Source organism: Rattus rattus, chromosome 16 (assembly GCF_011064425.1).
Source record: "Rattus rattus isolate New Zealand chromosome 16, Rrattus_CSIRO_v1, whole genome shotgun sequence".
In the NCBI taxonomy this organism is placed as follows: domain Eukaryota; kingdom Metazoa; phylum Chordata; class Mammalia; order Rodentia; family Muridae; genus Rattus; species Rattus rattus.
This window is the reverse complement of record NC_046169.1, coordinates 14537182-14554944: the sequence shown is the minus strand read 5'-3', so window position 1 is coordinate 14554944 and position 17763 is coordinate 14537182. Positions and strand designations below refer to the sequence as shown.

The window sequence follows — 17763 nt, the reverse complement described above, 5'->3', positions numbered from 1 at the left end:
GACAGGGACTGGCAGCAGTAGGCTGGGATGGAGACATCTCAGAAGCCTTGTCATGTAGGCTGGTATCTGGGACCCTGAAAAGCAGGAGACACATTCCTCCAGGGGACCCAGCATATGAAATAAGAGGTGGCCTGCAGTAGGCTGGGATGGAGACATCTCAGTAGCCCACGGCAGCTCTTTGTAAAAACAGGTTGTTTGCATTTTTCCTAACCTTAGCCCTGAACAATGACTGTATAGATTTCATTTGTGTGTGACTGCTTTTCAGTTGGTCTTGGTGTACATAAATTATCCCACTATATCTGACTTTCCTACTCCTTTCTCCTTCTGCTCTGGTGAATTCTGTGAAACTAGATATGCCCTGATGTAATGATTCTTAAACAATTGGAAATTGTGGCATAGGGGCACAGCATAGCACAGCCCTAATGGCCCAGTTGCATGCTCTGTGTTCTCACCTTGGAAACAATGTAATGATTGCATGATGGTCGTCCCAGATTAATGTTTGACTTTCAAAGAAAGTTTGAAGAAATTATTAGAAAATGAATTAGAGTCATCAGTGGGACCGAAAGAAATGGCCATCATGTCACCAAAACCGTTGGAACCACCCCTTCTGATGATTCAGTCAGCTTATACAATACCCCCTCCCCATACTTTAGGGAATCTGGCTCTGTATCCACGTAATCCAGCCCCCTGGACTGATCTCATCAAGAAACCCTTTCATGTGTTGAATGAATCTAAACCTGGGGCCACTAACTCTTGCTGGCTCTGCTATATATAGTGGCCCCTTATTATGAGAGCATTACTTTTACCTCCTCAAATATCACCCTGTCCAATGCGTCATCTTCCTGCAGGTGGGCTCAAAAGTTGGGAATAGGTCTTACCTTACAGGCAGCAAAGGGCTGGACTCTGCCTAGGGCAGGTCCCACTATCCTACCTGTCTTTGTGCAACTCTACCTATTCCCCAGCTATTACCGAGCTTCATACATTATAACGCCCCAAAATGGATGGTGGACTTGCTCCATGGGCCTCATGCCCTGTGTTCACACACAAGTATTGGACTAGACAAAATATTTCTGTGTATTGTTAGTCCCCAGGCTAATGTACCACCCTTTTGAGGAAATGCTAGATAGATGGGAGACCACCGAGTCAAATGAGAGCCTGTAGCTATGACTGTGTCTTTACTACTAGGGCTGGGTCTGGGTGCAGCAGGTGGGATCACTGGGACCACCTCCTTAGTACTCCAGGGACAGAGATATCAAGAACTTAGGATAGCTATAGATGCATATATTGAAAAAATTGAGACTTCTATCTCCCATTTACAAGAGTCAATGACCTCTCTCTCTCTCTCTCTCTCTTCTCTCTCTCTCTCTCTCTCTCTCTCTCTCTCTCTCCTCTCTCTCTGAGGTGGTCTTGCAGTGTCGATGCAGTCTAGTCCTCTTGTTCCTCCAGCAAGGAGGTCTCAGTGCAGTCCTCTAGAAAGAATGCTGTTTTTACATAGACTACTCAGGAGTAGTTAAAGATTTCATGGCCAAAATCAGAGAAGGACTTGCTAAGAGAAAAAGGGAAAGATAACAGGTCCAAGGATGATTCGAGTCTTCGTTTAATAGCTCCTTCTGGTTTCCCACCTTTATTTCCACCTTGCTAGGACCCTTTTACTTCTGACTTTTGGCCTCTGCATTTTAAACCACTTAGTAGCTTTTGTAAGAGAACAAATAAATACAGTCCAATTAATGACCTTAAGGCAACAATATACACAGCTGGAAGCAGGGCATCAAGAGTATGAGCTAGAAGACTCTAAGCCTCAAGACTGAAGCTATGCTCAAAGAAAAGAGTGGAATGAGGGAGCCAGAGTCGGGGTCAACCCAAGGCCAGTGGGAAAATGTCATCACAAACCTCCAAGCACAAAGACCCCTCCCTTCCAGGAAGGGTAGAGCTAGTTTAGTTCCTGGAACGACTACAAGCCAAACTGTCAAACAAAGCCACCCCTTTGACTCCCAACCAACCCCTTCAGAAAGTCCTGGATGGTCCACTGACCACTAGTCAGTTTGAAGGTCACTTTGCTCCATCAATAGTACCCCGCCTAGTTACTATTGTTTGAATTCTGCCCTTATCAAAGGTATAAAACTCCCTGTTAGAGTCTACTGAGGGTCATCTCCCTCTCGAAGTGGTGCGACCCCAGCATGCTGGAACAATAAACCTCCTCTTGGTTTTGTATCAATCACCACCTCCGTGAGCCTCATTCAAGGTGTCCTGGTAGAGGTCCAACTTGAACCTCACAGAACTACAATAGTGACATGGAGGCAGGTGCCTTTATTCACTAAACCATCTCCACGGCCAACTGTCATTGTTCCAGAGGTGGTGGGACCTGAAAGAATGGAGCCAAAGAATAAGGCAGACAAAAGTCTCATTCAATCTCTACCTTTATTTATACTCTGAGGGTTAAGAAAGGTCCTATGAGTAAAGCTCATATGAGTTCAGGCCATAAACATTCTGAATAATAATAGCAAGTGCAGTGGGTAATCTGAAGCAAGTCCACCCCTATATTCTACAGCTTGGGCTCCATGTTTAGGTACCAAAACACTGTTGCAAAGACAGAGCTCTGACATCAAGGAGAAGATGAGATGATTTGTTTTAGAGCAAGGTATGAGTGACCATGTCCTGTGAACACATAAATGTCCCCATGTAGTAACAGTTCTTTGTAGCTTTTCCTACATGAACACTTTAAAACACATGGTAGAAACGTCCTGTAGGCAGGTTTTCACAAAGCAGATAAATCTCCATTGTGACCCTCGGGTGTTTGTCTGATGACATTCTAAGCCTTTGTTTTGGTACAGCATAAGAAGGAAGAGGGTTAAGGGAGGTTGTCATTCTCCGTGACACTCATGGACTCCTCAGGAGTAGACATTCACAATGTCAGGGTCCATATTTGAGTCCCTTCTTTCTGACTCCTTTGACTCCTTTGTAAGCCAAGAGTTCTTGGTAAGAGACCATGAAGGCTTGTGTGCATGGCATCTCTGACCATTTTTTCTCTCATAAAGTTAAGTCTAATTTTACTACAATGTAAGTAAGGCTGCCACTAAACAGCCATTGCTCTAGTTTATCTGATTTATATTGTATCCAGGCTATTTTGTAGAAAAATAAATAAAGATGCTTTTTCTCTTTAGCTTATCTTGGTTTTGGTAGTTAAATATAACAAAATGGAGGCATAGAAGGAGTGTTTTAATAGAGATCTAAGGACAAGGAGAATAGAAGTCATTGAATTTTTTTAACTATATATACTTTTAGAGATATTCTTATCCGTGACTCAGCCTTAGTGTGCCAGACCTCTCTGGATCTTGGAGGACACACGAACCTTTTCCTGTTATGTCCCATCTCCAAACATGACAGACTGTCCTTAGAAGTACCAGATGTGATTGTGAGCTGTCATACAAGTGCTGGGAACCAAACCCAAGTCCTCTGGAAGAGCTGCCAGTACTCTTATCTGCTGAACAATCTCTGTAGCTCAATGCATTAATTTTAAATGCCATAAGGTTTCCTTCTTGCCACATAAGTGTCCTCTCAAAGGCATTTGTGTCTGTTACTGTTATAATCATAGCACTGACCACTGAGCTCAGCCCACAGGGGTTCTCCAATGTGTTCTGGAATGTATGCATTCCACAATGGAAATGTATAAGAGCCCAGGTTGCTAAGTAGGCACTGGAAAAGCATACTTAAATGTTCTGGGAATACATGAGGATCTATGGCTTTCCACCCCTCACTGTATTCATGCCAGAGGTTTGAGACCATGCTTCCACTTAGGACATTTGTATTTCTGGGATCCAATGTAATTCGAACATGTCCAGATGCCTTTGCTCCCAGAGCTTGGAGATTTGACATACATTCCCTGAAATAAAATGTGTTAAAGTTGAGTCGCTCAATGCATGGCAAAGTCCATCTTGGAGGAACTGGAGGGTCTGAGAGATGTCGATGTGATAGGCAGTGGGGAGGGCTCAGGATATGCAGTATTCCCAGGCAAGCTGTCAGAGGCCTACTGACCTTCACTGCATTAACCCTCTGGGGAAGGCTATATCAAAGCTTAATTATAAGCTCAGCAATTAGTAGACTGTGCTAATGTATCTTTTTCAGATATGAACTGAGTCTTCTCTGCCCTGATCCCAGAGGTTGAAGCCAAAGAGAGTACTTATAAGCCCATACAAACCCACGAGTTTAATCTGTGGTCTAATTAGACTCACGTTTACCTAGACTAGAATGCCTCCCCCACCAGTATGAGATGAATTAAAATCCACTCATTGGAGATTACAGAGAGAGGGTGCCACATGCATTTTCCAAATCTTCTTCTGGTGTTATTTATTAGAGTCATTTCTCAATGATATGGCACATTGCCCAAGCCAGAATTTATGCCCAAATGCGTCTGCCTCTGCTTTCTCCCTCACATTTTATGGGCGGAGTCTTCACAGGTTCTGATTATACAAAAGTCTGTCAACTCATTCATGTCTTGGAGAAAGACTTGAAACACATGCGGGTGTTCATTCAGACTCCATGAATGGAGTAAAGATATATGGCATACAGTGTATTCATTGGGTTGTTTCCTCTCTTCAGGTTTGATTTTATTTTTATGGTTACATTTAAATAGACTGTTATGTGGGAGTGGGGTGTGTGGTATATGCACATAAATGTCCAAGCATGCACATACATATATAGAGTCATAGGTAGACATTAGGTGTCTTTCTCTATCATTTCTCATTTTGTTTTCCTGAGAGATGGTCTTCCATTGAACTAAATGCTCACTATTTCACCTAGGCTGGCTGGATAGCAAGTTCTCAGGACACACCAGTCTCCACTCCCCAGGACTGGGATTGCAGATATACAAAACCATGCCAGCTTTTGATTTCAAGCTCAGGTCCTCATGGTTGCATAGAAAATGCTTTTGACCCACTGAGCCCTCTTTGTGATCTCTGTCACTCTTTTTAAAGAGACTTTATTTTATGTATAAGAGTATCTTAGATAGGGTTTTACTGCTGCAACAAAACACCATGACCAAAGCAACTTGAGGAGGAAAGGGTTTATTTATCTTTTGTATTGTATTATTGAAGGACATCAGGACAGGAACTCAAGCTGGGCTGGAACCTGGAGGCAAGAGCTGTACAAAGGGGATGAAAAGGTGCTGTTTACTGGCTTCATCAGTCTGCTTTCTTACACTCTTCATGACCACTAGCCCAAGGATGGCACCACCCACAGTGGGCTGGGCTCTTCCCCAGCAATCACTAATTAAGAGGATGCCTTACAGGCCTGCCTACAACTGGATCTTACCAAGCTCTTTTCTTACTTGGGGATCCCTCCTCGTAGATAACTTTAGTTTGTGTGAAGTTGTCATAAAAGTGTCCAGCACAATGCTTTGCCTGCATGGATTTATGTACACCGTGTGCGTGCCAGGTGCCCACAGAGATCAAAAGGGGTCAGCTCCCCCAGAACTGGAGTTGTCGATGGTTGTGAGCAGCCATGTAGGCACTGTGAGTTGAACCTGGGACTCCTGAAGTAGCAGCTGGTGTTCTTCAGTGGCTAAAAGCCATCCCTCCAGTATATCCATTACTTTAATTCTATTTTTCAAAGTAATTTAAAAAAAAGCTTTTCATGTTTATTCATCTATTCACTTTATATTGTGATTCCTCGGGCAATTGTAACATTTTCTTGAATCCATGAATTAGTCAGGGGTGGATATTTACAGTCAGTTTTCTTTTGTCACATAATATAATATAAATGAAGCCGTGTCTTCTATTAAACACTAGAAAGACAGTAGTGAGGAGGGGGTGTGTGTGTGTGTGTGTGTGTGTGTGTGTGTGTGTGTGTGTGTGTGTGTGTGTGTGACAAATACATGATCTCTCTGATTTTGTGTTCTCAAGGCTGAGGCCTGGGGCTGACGAGCAGTGTGCCGTTGCAGGGATTGGTGTCCTTTGAGGACGTAGCCGTGGACTTCACTTGGCAGGAATGGCAGGAGCTGGATGCTGCCCAGAGGACCCTCTACAGGGACGTGATGCTGGAGAACTACAGCAGCCTGGTGTCCTTGGGTGAGTCTGAGCCCTCTGCAACCCTCTTTAGCAATTACTTTCTTCTTTGCTGATAAGGACAGTAATCAGTGCTACCTTTTCATACTAGTGGATATTATACATTTTTAACTGACATATAGTACGAGGGACCATACAACATTATAATTTACTCCTCCCTTTCACTGTACCCAGGATGTACTAACCACTCTACTTCCCCTACTCCTGTTTTTCCATATGCTGTAACCACCATTCTGTCTTTTACTTCTTTGATTCAATTTAAGTTTTCGAGTGTAATGAGAGCATACAGCATTGTCCTTTTGTTTCTCTCTTTTTTTCCTTCTTAATTTTTTTAAACCTGATATATTTTACTTATGTATTGTGGCTTTCCTGGAGAGACATAGAAGAAACTCTGACCACCCCAAATAAGTGGGAATTGATGGAAGAAATATCTGTCTGTTCTACCTTGCTTGAGTGCCAAAGTTAGTTTATTAAGAGCACAAACAGGTAAGTGGGAGAGAGCCGTCATTGGATTTTCATGTCCTGCACTAATGACTGCCTTAAGAGGGAATATTAGCATCCATGACTATTATCGTAGACCTGTATGTCTGCTGTTGTATGGTTCGCTCCATTCTATTGCCATAACTGGAGCGGTGTCTCCTGTAGGCCACAGCTGTCTTGCTTAAAGATGGTGACAACTGTTCACAGAGGAACTAGCTGTGCTGTGTTATACCTGTAATACTCTCCCTCCGTCATGTGACAAAATTGTCACTTAATAAAAGAAAACATTTCATTTCTACATAGGCTACATCTTCTCTTTTTTAATATTCCTGGGCTGATGAACATTGATCACATATTTTTGTTTTGTGAACAATACCGTAATGAACACAAGAGTGAAGGTTTTAAAGCAGGAATAAATGGTGGCACGTGCCTGTAATCCTAACACTTGGGTTAGTCAAAGCAGATCCAAAGTGTGACACTGTATACATGTGGAGCTTTATCTGGGTTCTTGACTTCATTCCGCTTGTGTATGTCTCTTTTTTATGCTGAGTACAGACTGTTTGAGTTATTGTATCTTTGAAGTATGTTTTGAAGACATGTATTAAAATAACTGTTTTTTTCTTTTTGTTTAAAGTTGCTTTCACAGTTTTAGATCTTATGATGTTTAGGACAGTATTTTTTCAGTTTTGTTAACAATATGATTGGTACTGAAATGGAAATTTCATTAAATGTGTTAATCACCTTGATTAGTTGGAAATGTTCACAATTTCTTTTAATCCATGAATGTGGTCAGTTCTCAGCACCCACATCCGATGGTTCACAACTGCCTGTAAACTCCCCCGGAGGGCAAGGACCCAACTCCCTCCTCTAGCCTCTACCATCATCTACACACAGAACACACACAAACATAAATAATAAAATAACCATAAATATTTATAGCTATTACAGATTGAATTCTGAATTTATTTCTCAGCAATTTTACTAGTAGTAACCATATAGTTTCAGACTTTGGTGTTTTTACGAAGACCCTAAAAATAGTACTGCTGTCTCTTGTCCATAAACCTGACTTAGCACTTTGGTACAAATATTTTTTTTTATTTCCCATTTACAGGGTACTGTTTAGTCAAACCTGAGTTGATCTCCAAGTTGGAAAAAGGATTTGAACCATGGGATGTTGCAGAAGCCACAGAGCAGTGCCTGCCAGGTTAGTCAGTGCTACTGGGCGAGAGTCAGCAAGACATGAGCTCCTCGGCAGTCAGTCACATCTCAGCGCTTTCTCCAGCTTTTAGCAAAGCCAGTTCTTGACAGAGTGGGCTTGTGAGTCAGACACTCGTTTTATAAACTCTCCAAATTGGGATCTCTGTGTATAACCATTTCCCTGGTTTGGTTCGGTTTGATGGTGATTGTTGAAGAATCGTATTTGCCCAAACTCTCTACTACTATGTGGAAATTCTCGTGCTTTCCTGTTTTTCTATTTTTTTTTTTTTTTTTTTTTTTTTTTTTTTTTTGAAGTGCTGAGGATCAAACCTAGGGCTTTAGACATTCTAGAAAAACACTCTAGTAACTGAGCTACATCCCCACCACCACCCCTCACTTGTCTTTTCCTCCTTCTTATAAGCTAATTTCTAATTAGTAATTAATTTTCTTAATTAGTAATTAATTAGGTATTCATTGACTTTTTCACTTATTTATTTATTTATTCCTCTTTGATTGCCAGGTTGTTGTCTTTGTAATTGTTCGGGTAGCAATAGTGATCACACAAATGTTTCATCTTTTGGAATTTATATTCAGTGAGAAGAAAAAAATGAAACAAAGAGAGAAGAGTCACATAGGTTTTTAGCAAGAGGAGAGGAAAAACAGGGGTTACATTTGAAGAAGAGCATCAAGCGAGCCAGCGTCCAGTGAGTTACTTCCTTACCAGCCAAGCCCTGCCTCAGCATTGTGGGAGCTACTTCTTCATCATCAGCATAGGCCAGGGTCACCTAGGAAGAGAGAAGCTTCAAATGAGAAAATGTTTCTATCAGATTCACCATAGGCAAGCCTGTGGGTGATTTTCTTAATCAGTGATTGATCTGGGGAGGCTCAGCCTACTCTGTGGGGTACGGCCCCTAAGCAGGTGGCTGTGGGTGCTCTAACCAAGCAGGTTGAGCAAGCCATTGGGAGCAAGTCAGTGACCAGTGTTCCCCCACGGTCTATGCTTCAGATCCTGCCTTCAGGTTCCTGATTTGATCTCCTGCCCTGGCTTCCATCAGTGACCAAATATAAGCAAGATGTATAAGGCAAATAAACGCTTTCCTCCCGGGTTGCTTTTCTTTATGGCGTTTGTTTTTTCTTTTTTTTTTTTTTTTTTCCGGAGCTGGGGACCGAACCCAGGGCCTTGTGCTCGCTAGGCAAGCGCTCTACCGCTGAGCTAAATCCCCAACCCTTCTTTATGGCGTTTTATCACAGCAACAAAAACCAGTTGTCTTGGTTAACTTAGATATACAAATGGGAAAGACGGTGGCCTTCTGTTTTAAAGTTACAGTTATCACTGCAGTTACCTGTGAGATTTTAAGAAAACAAGAACAGAATGACTCACAGGTTCAGGAGAAAAGTGGCAGCTAGAAGGTTTTACTGATTTGGGAATGGGAAGACCAGTGTGTAACTAAGGAGAGAATATATTCTGAGGACAGAGAGAACAAACCCATGTGATGTTGTGGGGACAGCTGAAAGACAGAAAAACACAAAGGCAAAGTAGACAAAAATGGGGGCTGCTCAAGTCCAACCTCATCCCCTGAGAGCAAGAGCACCCTAAAGCCACACCAACAGTCCAGCCTGGAGATTACAGAGAAGCCCGGTGCTGGTGGATCCACATTCCTCCACTAGTGACTTCTGTGACCATTCCATTCATTGAGGTGGTTTTACCTGACTCTCTTTTTTTTTTTTTTTTTTTTTTTTTTTTTTATCACTGACTATCATGGAGAAGTCATTTCATTTCTCCACATTTCTTGGGATGCTAGAAACAGCCGCCACCTTGAGAGTGGTCCTGTTATTTAAGACTGAGCTGCTCTTGGAGCCTGAAAGTTGGAAATAATCACAAACCAAGAAGGCGCTGAACCCACTTGCAGGGTTTCTGTACAGGAAGTGGCCACAAGACTCAGTTGTGTTGGTTAGCAGGGTCTGGTGTAGCACTGAGAAGCTTGAGCCAGAGTAAATTGAGAGGGTAGAGAGCGACTGCTGATCTTTCCCCCTATGCTGAGCTGTGGGCCCCAATCACGTCTGGGTTTCCTCAGAGAATAATAGCAAGACCCAGCCTGCAGTCAGCAGGCTTTAGACTTCCACAGTCCAAAAGCTCAGTCAGACTCAAGTAGACATCACCTTCCCTCATGCACAAAATTGTGTCTGGAGCAACTGAAATCCTGACACACACACCATGAAGTTTGCTGATGTTAGCAGTGACTCTTTTTATGAAAACAGGAAACGTTCAAAATAAAATGCAGCCCTGTCACTTATAACATAGCCTTGATCGGCCCAGCCCTCTGTCAGCACCCAGAACCTAGCACCCAGCACCCAGCATGCAGCACCCAGTACCACCTGATAAGGCGATAAAGACCCCAGGTGATATTAAACTCCAGGTAGAACTTCAGTTTCCGCCCCTCAATACTGGAGGGATGTTAGATTTAAACCTTTCCAGTTCTTTCTGTGACCTATTTTATTTTTGCTGAGTAATTAGTATTACTGTTTACTTTCATTTTTTTTAAGTCTTCTATTTTATTTTTAGTCTCCTTATACCTCTATTTTTATGTGTTTTGTTCTTCCAAGTTCTTTTTAACTTATATTTTATATTATACTATAATATAATGTTATACATGTTATATATAATTGATATAATATCATAAATATATATACACTTATAAATATTAAATTATATTAAGTTCTAAAATAAGTTCTTTTAACTTATATGCTTTCTTTCACGTATGCTTTTTTTTTTTGTGGGGCCTGCATTTTGTTTTACTTTATTTTTTTTTTTGAGGCACGTGTCTCTCTCTTATTGTGGCATGTGGCTTCCTTGTCTCGCTATGCAGATCAGGCTGCTTTCAGACTCAGAGTTCTGCCTGCCTCTGCCTCTGCCTCCTGGGTGCTGGGATTAAAGGCATACACCACCATGCCTGCCCCCTCCCTTTTTTTTGGTATATAACTTCCATTCTCTCATGTATCCCTTTCTCTGCCTCCTTCCTTTTAGCTTATTCTTTTTTCATTATTCATGTAAGTTGTGGGGTTTTTTTTTTTGCTTTTTTTTGCTTTTTTTTGAAGCTGGGGACCGAACCCAGGGCCTTGCGCTTGCTAGGCAAGCGCTCTACCACTGAGCTAAATCCCCAACCCCTCCTCAGACCTTCTTTAAAGAGATGGGAGGACTCCACAATGAATCCATCTGATTCTGAACTTCCCTTTATTGGATTTCTCACTACTGTTTCAATCTTTTTTAAAAAATGTATTATACGTACAGTTATGAGCTTTTGACCAGGTTTATAGTAGTGGGCACAAAATACTCCCTGTGAAGCAAGCCTCAGATCCAGGCAAAAAAGTGGTTGATTAACCTTAACCCATCACTATCGCTGTTGTACCTGCGGGCACAGCTCATCAGGAAGGTCGGCATTGTAACGTGCAGGGTCTAGCACTGAATGAGACCTCTAATGCCTTTCCTCTCCGGGCAGCCTGAATGGCATTTTCTGGCACTGTGTAAGCTCCCCAATAAAGACAGAACTTCCTTCTCAGCTAAGGTTGGTTTCTGTAGGCCTGCATCTACAGTGAATGGTATCTTCAGTAGCAGGGTCCTGCCAGCTAGTCATCATGGGCAACCAAGAGTCAAGTCAACAGGTTGTGTTGTTTGAGGTACCTCTGGGGACTCAATAACCAGTAGCTAATAGGGAGATATTTCATGCCTTTCACTGAGGTTTTCATTTGATAAATCATGATTTCTACATTATTCACACAGAGAGGGTACTACTGAACAAACTCCTCTGTGTATGTCTCTCTGTCTGTGTCTGTCTGTCTGTCTGTCTGTCTCTCTCTCTCTCTCTCTCTGTGTGTGTGTGTGTGTGTGTGAGAGAGAGAGAGAGAGGAGAGAGAGAGAGAGAGAGAGAGAGAGAGAGAGAGAGAGAGAGAGAGACTGTGTGTGTATTAAACTACTTTACAAACTTTAATGGATTTTCATAAGCTTTATCTGTGTTCTTAGTTTTGGCTAATCCATTCCCTTCCTTCTCTTCTCCCCAATCCATCTATCTTCTTAATATTTTTACAGACAGACAGACAGACAGACAAACAGGCAGTCAGACAGACAGACAGACAGACACACACACACACACACACACACACACACACACACAGCCTATGTTCTGCTATCTCCCCTTTTCCTTCCCAGTATCCTCTGTAGAGCTAGCTTACTGCTCATAAGTTCCTTGAATATCCTTCTCTGGGTTGGCAGTTGATCTTTCAGAGCTTGGAATACACCTTTCCAGGCACTTCTCACATTTAAAGTTTCTATGGCATAGTCTATGCTATTCCATTGGCCTGCATTTATACGTGATTTGACATTTCTCTCTTGTAGCTTCCACACTCTTTCTCTACTTTGTAGTGTTTAACTATGATATGTTGTGGGGAATTGAGTTTCTTTTCTGGTCTAGTTTATTTGGTATTCCGTAGGCCTCTTGTGCCCGGATAGGGGTATCTTTTTCTAGATTTTGGGACATTTCTTTTATGGTTTTATATGTATGTCTTTGCTGTGATATTCTTCTTTTTCTATGGCCATAATTCAAAGGTTAGGTATTTCGATGGTGCCCCAAAACACTCCCATATTCTGCTCATAGTTTTACTGTATTATTGACTTTTATTGGGTAATACAATTCCCCTCCCTGTCTTCTAGCCTGGACACTGTTTTCCACATGATCCATTCTATTGAGAAAGCTTTTCACTGAAGTTTTTATTTGGCTTTTTGGGTTTTTAATTTCTAGTATTTGATGCAGTTTGGATTCTCTTCAGAAGCTCTGTCTCTGTTGAATTCTATTTTCAAGCCTTAGATTGACTTCCTCATTTCATTCAGCTTTGTTTTTGCTCTCTTGGAAAATATCCATACTTCCTTTGAGTTGTTTGAACATAGTTAAGATCATTCCTTTGAATTTGTTGCCTGAGAATTTTTCCAGGTCATTCCATAGGGGTCATGATTGTGGGATTAGTAATTAGTTTGACGTTGGCTACTGGTGTGCTGTACATTGCTTTTACTATGCTTAGGTATGGCCCTTGAATTCCTGATCTTTCCAGGACTCAATTCTTTATTTTAACATAGAACAAAATTTACTCTTCTACTTACTGTATAGCCAAATAACTATCATAACCATCACTGTCCAAGTCAGGACACAGAAAAGAGTTTATGCACTCCGAGATACATTTTTATCAAAAATGACACAATTTCTCAGACTAATAGTCAAATTCTATAAATAGTTGTGAATGTCAAATATAAATTTTTAATGTTGATTCTTAAGAGCACCTATCTCTTATTAAACAACCATTTTAATATCATCTTAGATGTCCATACATGGAGTGCTCCAGTTGAAAAAATCCAGCAAAGTCAAGAGAAGTATTTGAGGCAAGTCAAAATCACCAGGAGAAATACATCAAATGAAGATAAGGTTGAAGTAGAAAACACATACAAAGTGGACTCAAACTGCATTTCAAATATGACTATGAAGAATGAAGTCTGTTCTAGAATGTTCTTTCAGGAGCTTGTTAATCCACCGCAAGATGTACCTTTGCCTACAGAGGCTGGTGAGAGGCAGAGTACAGAAGAACCTCATGATCTGAGTGGAACTCAGGAAGCCCTCTCATATCCTGAGCATTTTACTCACCATAGCAAGGATCAGTGTCAATTTCAGTATTTTGGATCAGATGAAGCCTTCCACACGAAAGCAATATTAACACCTCAGATATTTTGTGTTCAGGAAACCCCTAGGAAGTGCAATGACTGTGATGAACCCTTTGATGAGGTAGAACTTCCTGCCCAATCTATGACTCAGTTAAGAAAGGAAACTTTGGGATGGAATATATGTCATAAAACATTCCATAACAAGACCGAATTCAGCAACCATGACAACATGCACATGGGAGGGAATGATAACAAGTGTGATTATGAGAAACCTATCATTAACAAATCATTATACCTTATACACCAGGAAGCACATGCAGGGAAAAAGCCCCAAGCACACAAGGAAAACATCAAATTCTTCTGCCTGGATGCCGAGCTGCAAACAGTTGATCAAAAGCTTCACAGAGAGAAACAAATTTATGAATGTAAAGTATCTGGGAAAACCTTTTGCCATGAGTCAGAGAACATCAGCCAGCAGAAACCGCATGCCTGGGAGAAAGCCTGTGGGGGTAAGGAAAGCAGAGAAGCTCGCTGTGATGAGTCAGCCCTCACCCAACATCAGAGACTTTATACAGAGGAGAAAGCCTGTGAGGGTAGAAAATGTAGTAAGGCTTTCTACCATAATTCACTACTGTCTCAATATCAGACAGCTCATACAACTGAACAGCAAAGTGACTGCAAAGAATTAATGAAAATTTACTTCTACATCTCAAGCCTCACTCAGCATCACAGACCTCATACTCTTGAGAAACCTTACGGGTGTAATGATTGCATGAAAACTTTCTCCCACAAGTCACAGCTCGCTCGACATCAGCGGACTCATACAGGGGAGAAGCCCCATGAATGTAAAGAATGCAGGAAAGCTTTCTGTCACAAGTCACACCTCACCCGGCATCAGGGAATCCATGCACCCGAAAAACCCTACGAATGTAAAGAATGTAAAAAGTCTTTCTACCTGAGGTCACAACTCACTCAGCATCAGAGAACACACACAGGGGAGAAGCCCTTTGAGTGCAAAGAATGTCAGAAAGCTTTCTTCCGCAATTCACACCTCACCCAACATCAGAAAATCCATACAGGCGAGAAGCCACATAAGTGTAAAGAATGTGGGAATGCATTTGCCCGTAAGTCGCACCTCACGCAACATCAGAAAACCCACACAGGTGAGAGGCCGTACGAATGTAAAGAGTGCAGGAAAGCCTTCTCTCGTAAGTCGCAACTGATGCAGCACGAGACGACTCACACTGGGGAGAGAGCCTATGAATGCAAGGAATGCAGGAAAACTTTCTATCTCAAGGCGTACCTCACTCGACACCAGGTAATCCACAAATCCGAAAAGCCATTTGAGTGTAAGAAATGTGGGAAAGCTTTCTCCCGGAAGTCATACCTCACGCGACATCAGAAGACACACAAAGGTGAAAAGCCCTATCTGGGTGAGAAACTGTAGGGATGTAAATTATGAAGGAGGTTCTTAAGCTAGTTGGACTTAACAGAGAGCTTACACAGGTGAGACGTCCCATGCATGTGGGAAAATGTGCTACCGTTACATCTCAGCCTACATCAGAGAACCCGTGCCAGGAATAAACCCTACAAATGGAAAAGTATGAAAGTAAGTTTTGTGCAGGAGTTATGCCTCACTATCGGATCAGAAATCTTATACCGGTGAGAAGCCATAGGAAATGTAAGAATGCCGTGTTGAAGTTACACCTCATCAAACATTAGTGAGTTCGTACAAGTGACAAAGCCAATGACTATGAAGGGTGAGGTAGAGCTGTAACACAACAAGGGGTGATGTAGCCAGGCAAAAATCCTGTCAACATAAACAATGCAGGAAAATTTTCTATCATCAAGCAACTCACCAACTGCCTGAAAACTTACAACTGCCATTTAAGTTGCAACAACAAGGGAAATGTTTCAACAAGGGAGACCCCACTGACAGGAAACTCACACACATGATAAACCACGCTAATCTGAGGGAGCTTAGGGAGCCCAGGAAAGTAAGGCATCCCATAAGTATAAATGATCTAGAGGTGTTTCAAGGAGCACTTGCTTTTGATCTCTGCTTTCTTGGTACTACAGCTTACATTTCACTTGTAATGAGACAAGGCTAGCCTGGACAATGGAGTAATACACCTATCTTTTTTTTTCTTGAGACTACATTTCCCTATGTAGACCAGGCTGGCTTCAGACTCATGGAAATCCACCTGCTTCTGCCTCTGCCCCCAAGCATTTGGATTAAAGGCATATGCTACCACACCTGGCTTGCAGTATGTTCTTTTTAATAAAGTAGGTCCAGTCAAACTGTACTGGACACTCTCCGTATAGGATATGGGAAACGCACCAGTTTGGGACAATCTGTGAGTATTCTACAAAACACTTATAGAGTTCAGCTGGAGTCAGAACACCATGAAGACAGAAGCAGAGAAAGAGGATAGGGACTGCGCCACTGTACCATATCTACCTCTGCATCAGAGGTCCATGCTAAAAGCCTCCCACATGTTAGGGTCATGACGTTCCTCAAAGTCACACATCTACAGCCATTGCTATACTCATGAGAACAAGCATCCATTTTGAGTGTCAAGCGTTACAAAGGCTGGCGTGTGGCCCACTGTCAGACCATCCCGTTGTGTCACTTACTCATCCTTTCAAATTCAGACAGGAAGCCTGCGTTTCCCATATGCCGAAATTAGGTGCAGTCAATTGATAATGCTTTCTTTGGTTGCATTCAGTAAACTAAATCTTAATCAATTTATTTTTAGTTTATCTTTGTATGCATGTGTGCAGTATATAATTCTTGTGTGCAAAAAATAAATAAATAAATAGAGCATGCACGTACCACAGCATATGCCTGGAAGCCAGAGGCAGCTTTAGGTGGTATCGTTTGCCTTCCCCTTTGAGACAGGGTCTGTGTACACCAGACTAGTTTATCCTGCAAGCCTCTGCAGACACTCCTGTCTCCACCTCCAAGTTCACCATATGTCTTAGGGTTTTATTGCTACGAAGAGACACCACAACCAAGGCAACTCTTATAAAGAAAAACATTTAATTAGGGCTGGCTTACAGTTTCAGAGGTTTAGTCCATTATCATCATGGTAGGAAGCATAGCAGCATCTGGGCAGACATGGTGCTGGAGAAGCCAAGAGTTCTACAACTTGACCAGGAGGCAGCAGAAGGAAACTGTAACGCACTGGGTGGAGCTTGAACATAGTAGACCTCAAAGCCCACCCCCACAGTGACACGCTTCCACCAATAAGGCCACACCTCCTAATAGTGCCAGTGCTGTGTGCCTACGGAGACCAATTACATTCACACTACCATAACGGGAGTGCTGAGATTACAGATGTGCACTGTCATACTTCCCACCATGATGATAGTGGACTTAATCTCTGAAACTCTAAGCCAGACCCGATTAAATGATTTTTATTTATAAGAGTTGCCTTGGTCGTGATGTCTCTTCACAGCAATAAAAGCTGCATCCATGGCTTCTGGCAATTCAAACTTGGGTCCTCATGGCAAGCACTTTACTTACTGAGTCATCTCCTTAACCAAGTTTTCTTGTTTGTTTGGTTTGGTTTTTTTTTTCTTTTGGTTTGGTATTTTAGTTGAGGGATTGATATATAGCCAATTCTGTCTTCAAACTCCTAATATAACTCTAGATAATTTCAAAGTCCTGATCCTCCTGCCCAGCCTCATATGTATTTGGATTACAAGCAACACTTTGCTTGGCAAAATAATTAACTTAGTACCTGAGCATTTAGAGACGATTTTGTATGAACCCATGTATCAGAAAGCTATGGAAGAAAGGATCAATTCATAGAACTTGATGTTGTGGTTTTCTTTCTTATTTTATTTTATTTTATTTTACTTTTGGTGTTAGTTTGTTTGTTTGAGACAGGGTTTCTCTCTGTAGCCCTGTCTGTTCTGGATCCCTATAGACCAAAGTTCTATGTTTCAAACATATAGAGAGCCACCTGCCTCTGCTTCCCACATGCTAGGATTAAAGGTGTGCACCACCACTGCGTAGCCCGATGTTGGTTTTCAAACAGACTTGTTAATCATGGATTTTGAGTCACAGTTTAAATTATAGAAAAGTTAATCAAAGAACCATAAATGGATTTTTCTGTTTCAGACATCACAGGCACAAATTACAGAAACATGCATGCACACAAATGCACACACATACATGTGCTAACAATGCAACCATAAATGGTGCTCTTCTGTTTCATACATGCACACACATGCATGCACACACAAACACACACATGCATGCACACACACGCACACATGCACATGTGCACACACGCGCACACGCACACACATGCATGC

The 17763-nt window shown here is 41.9% G+C and overlaps 1 protein-coding gene across 1 annotated transcript in view; it reads left to right on the top strand.

The window, feature by feature from the left end:
* LOC116885490 (zinc finger protein 345-like) overlaps positions 1-15693 on the top strand; it is a 29520-nt gene extending 13827 nt beyond the window's left edge. The window contains exons 3-5 of the mRNA XM_032886781.1: positions 5936-6062; positions 7651-7743; positions 13101-15693. Of these exons, the coding sequence (XP_032742672.1) occupies positions 5936-6062; positions 7651-7743; positions 13101-14884 (2004 nt within the window). The 3' untranslated portion in view covers positions 14885-15693. The remainder of the gene's footprint in view (positions 1-5935; positions 6063-7650; positions 7744-13100) is intronic.
* The last annotated feature ends 2070 nt before the right edge of the window (positions 15694-17763 follow it).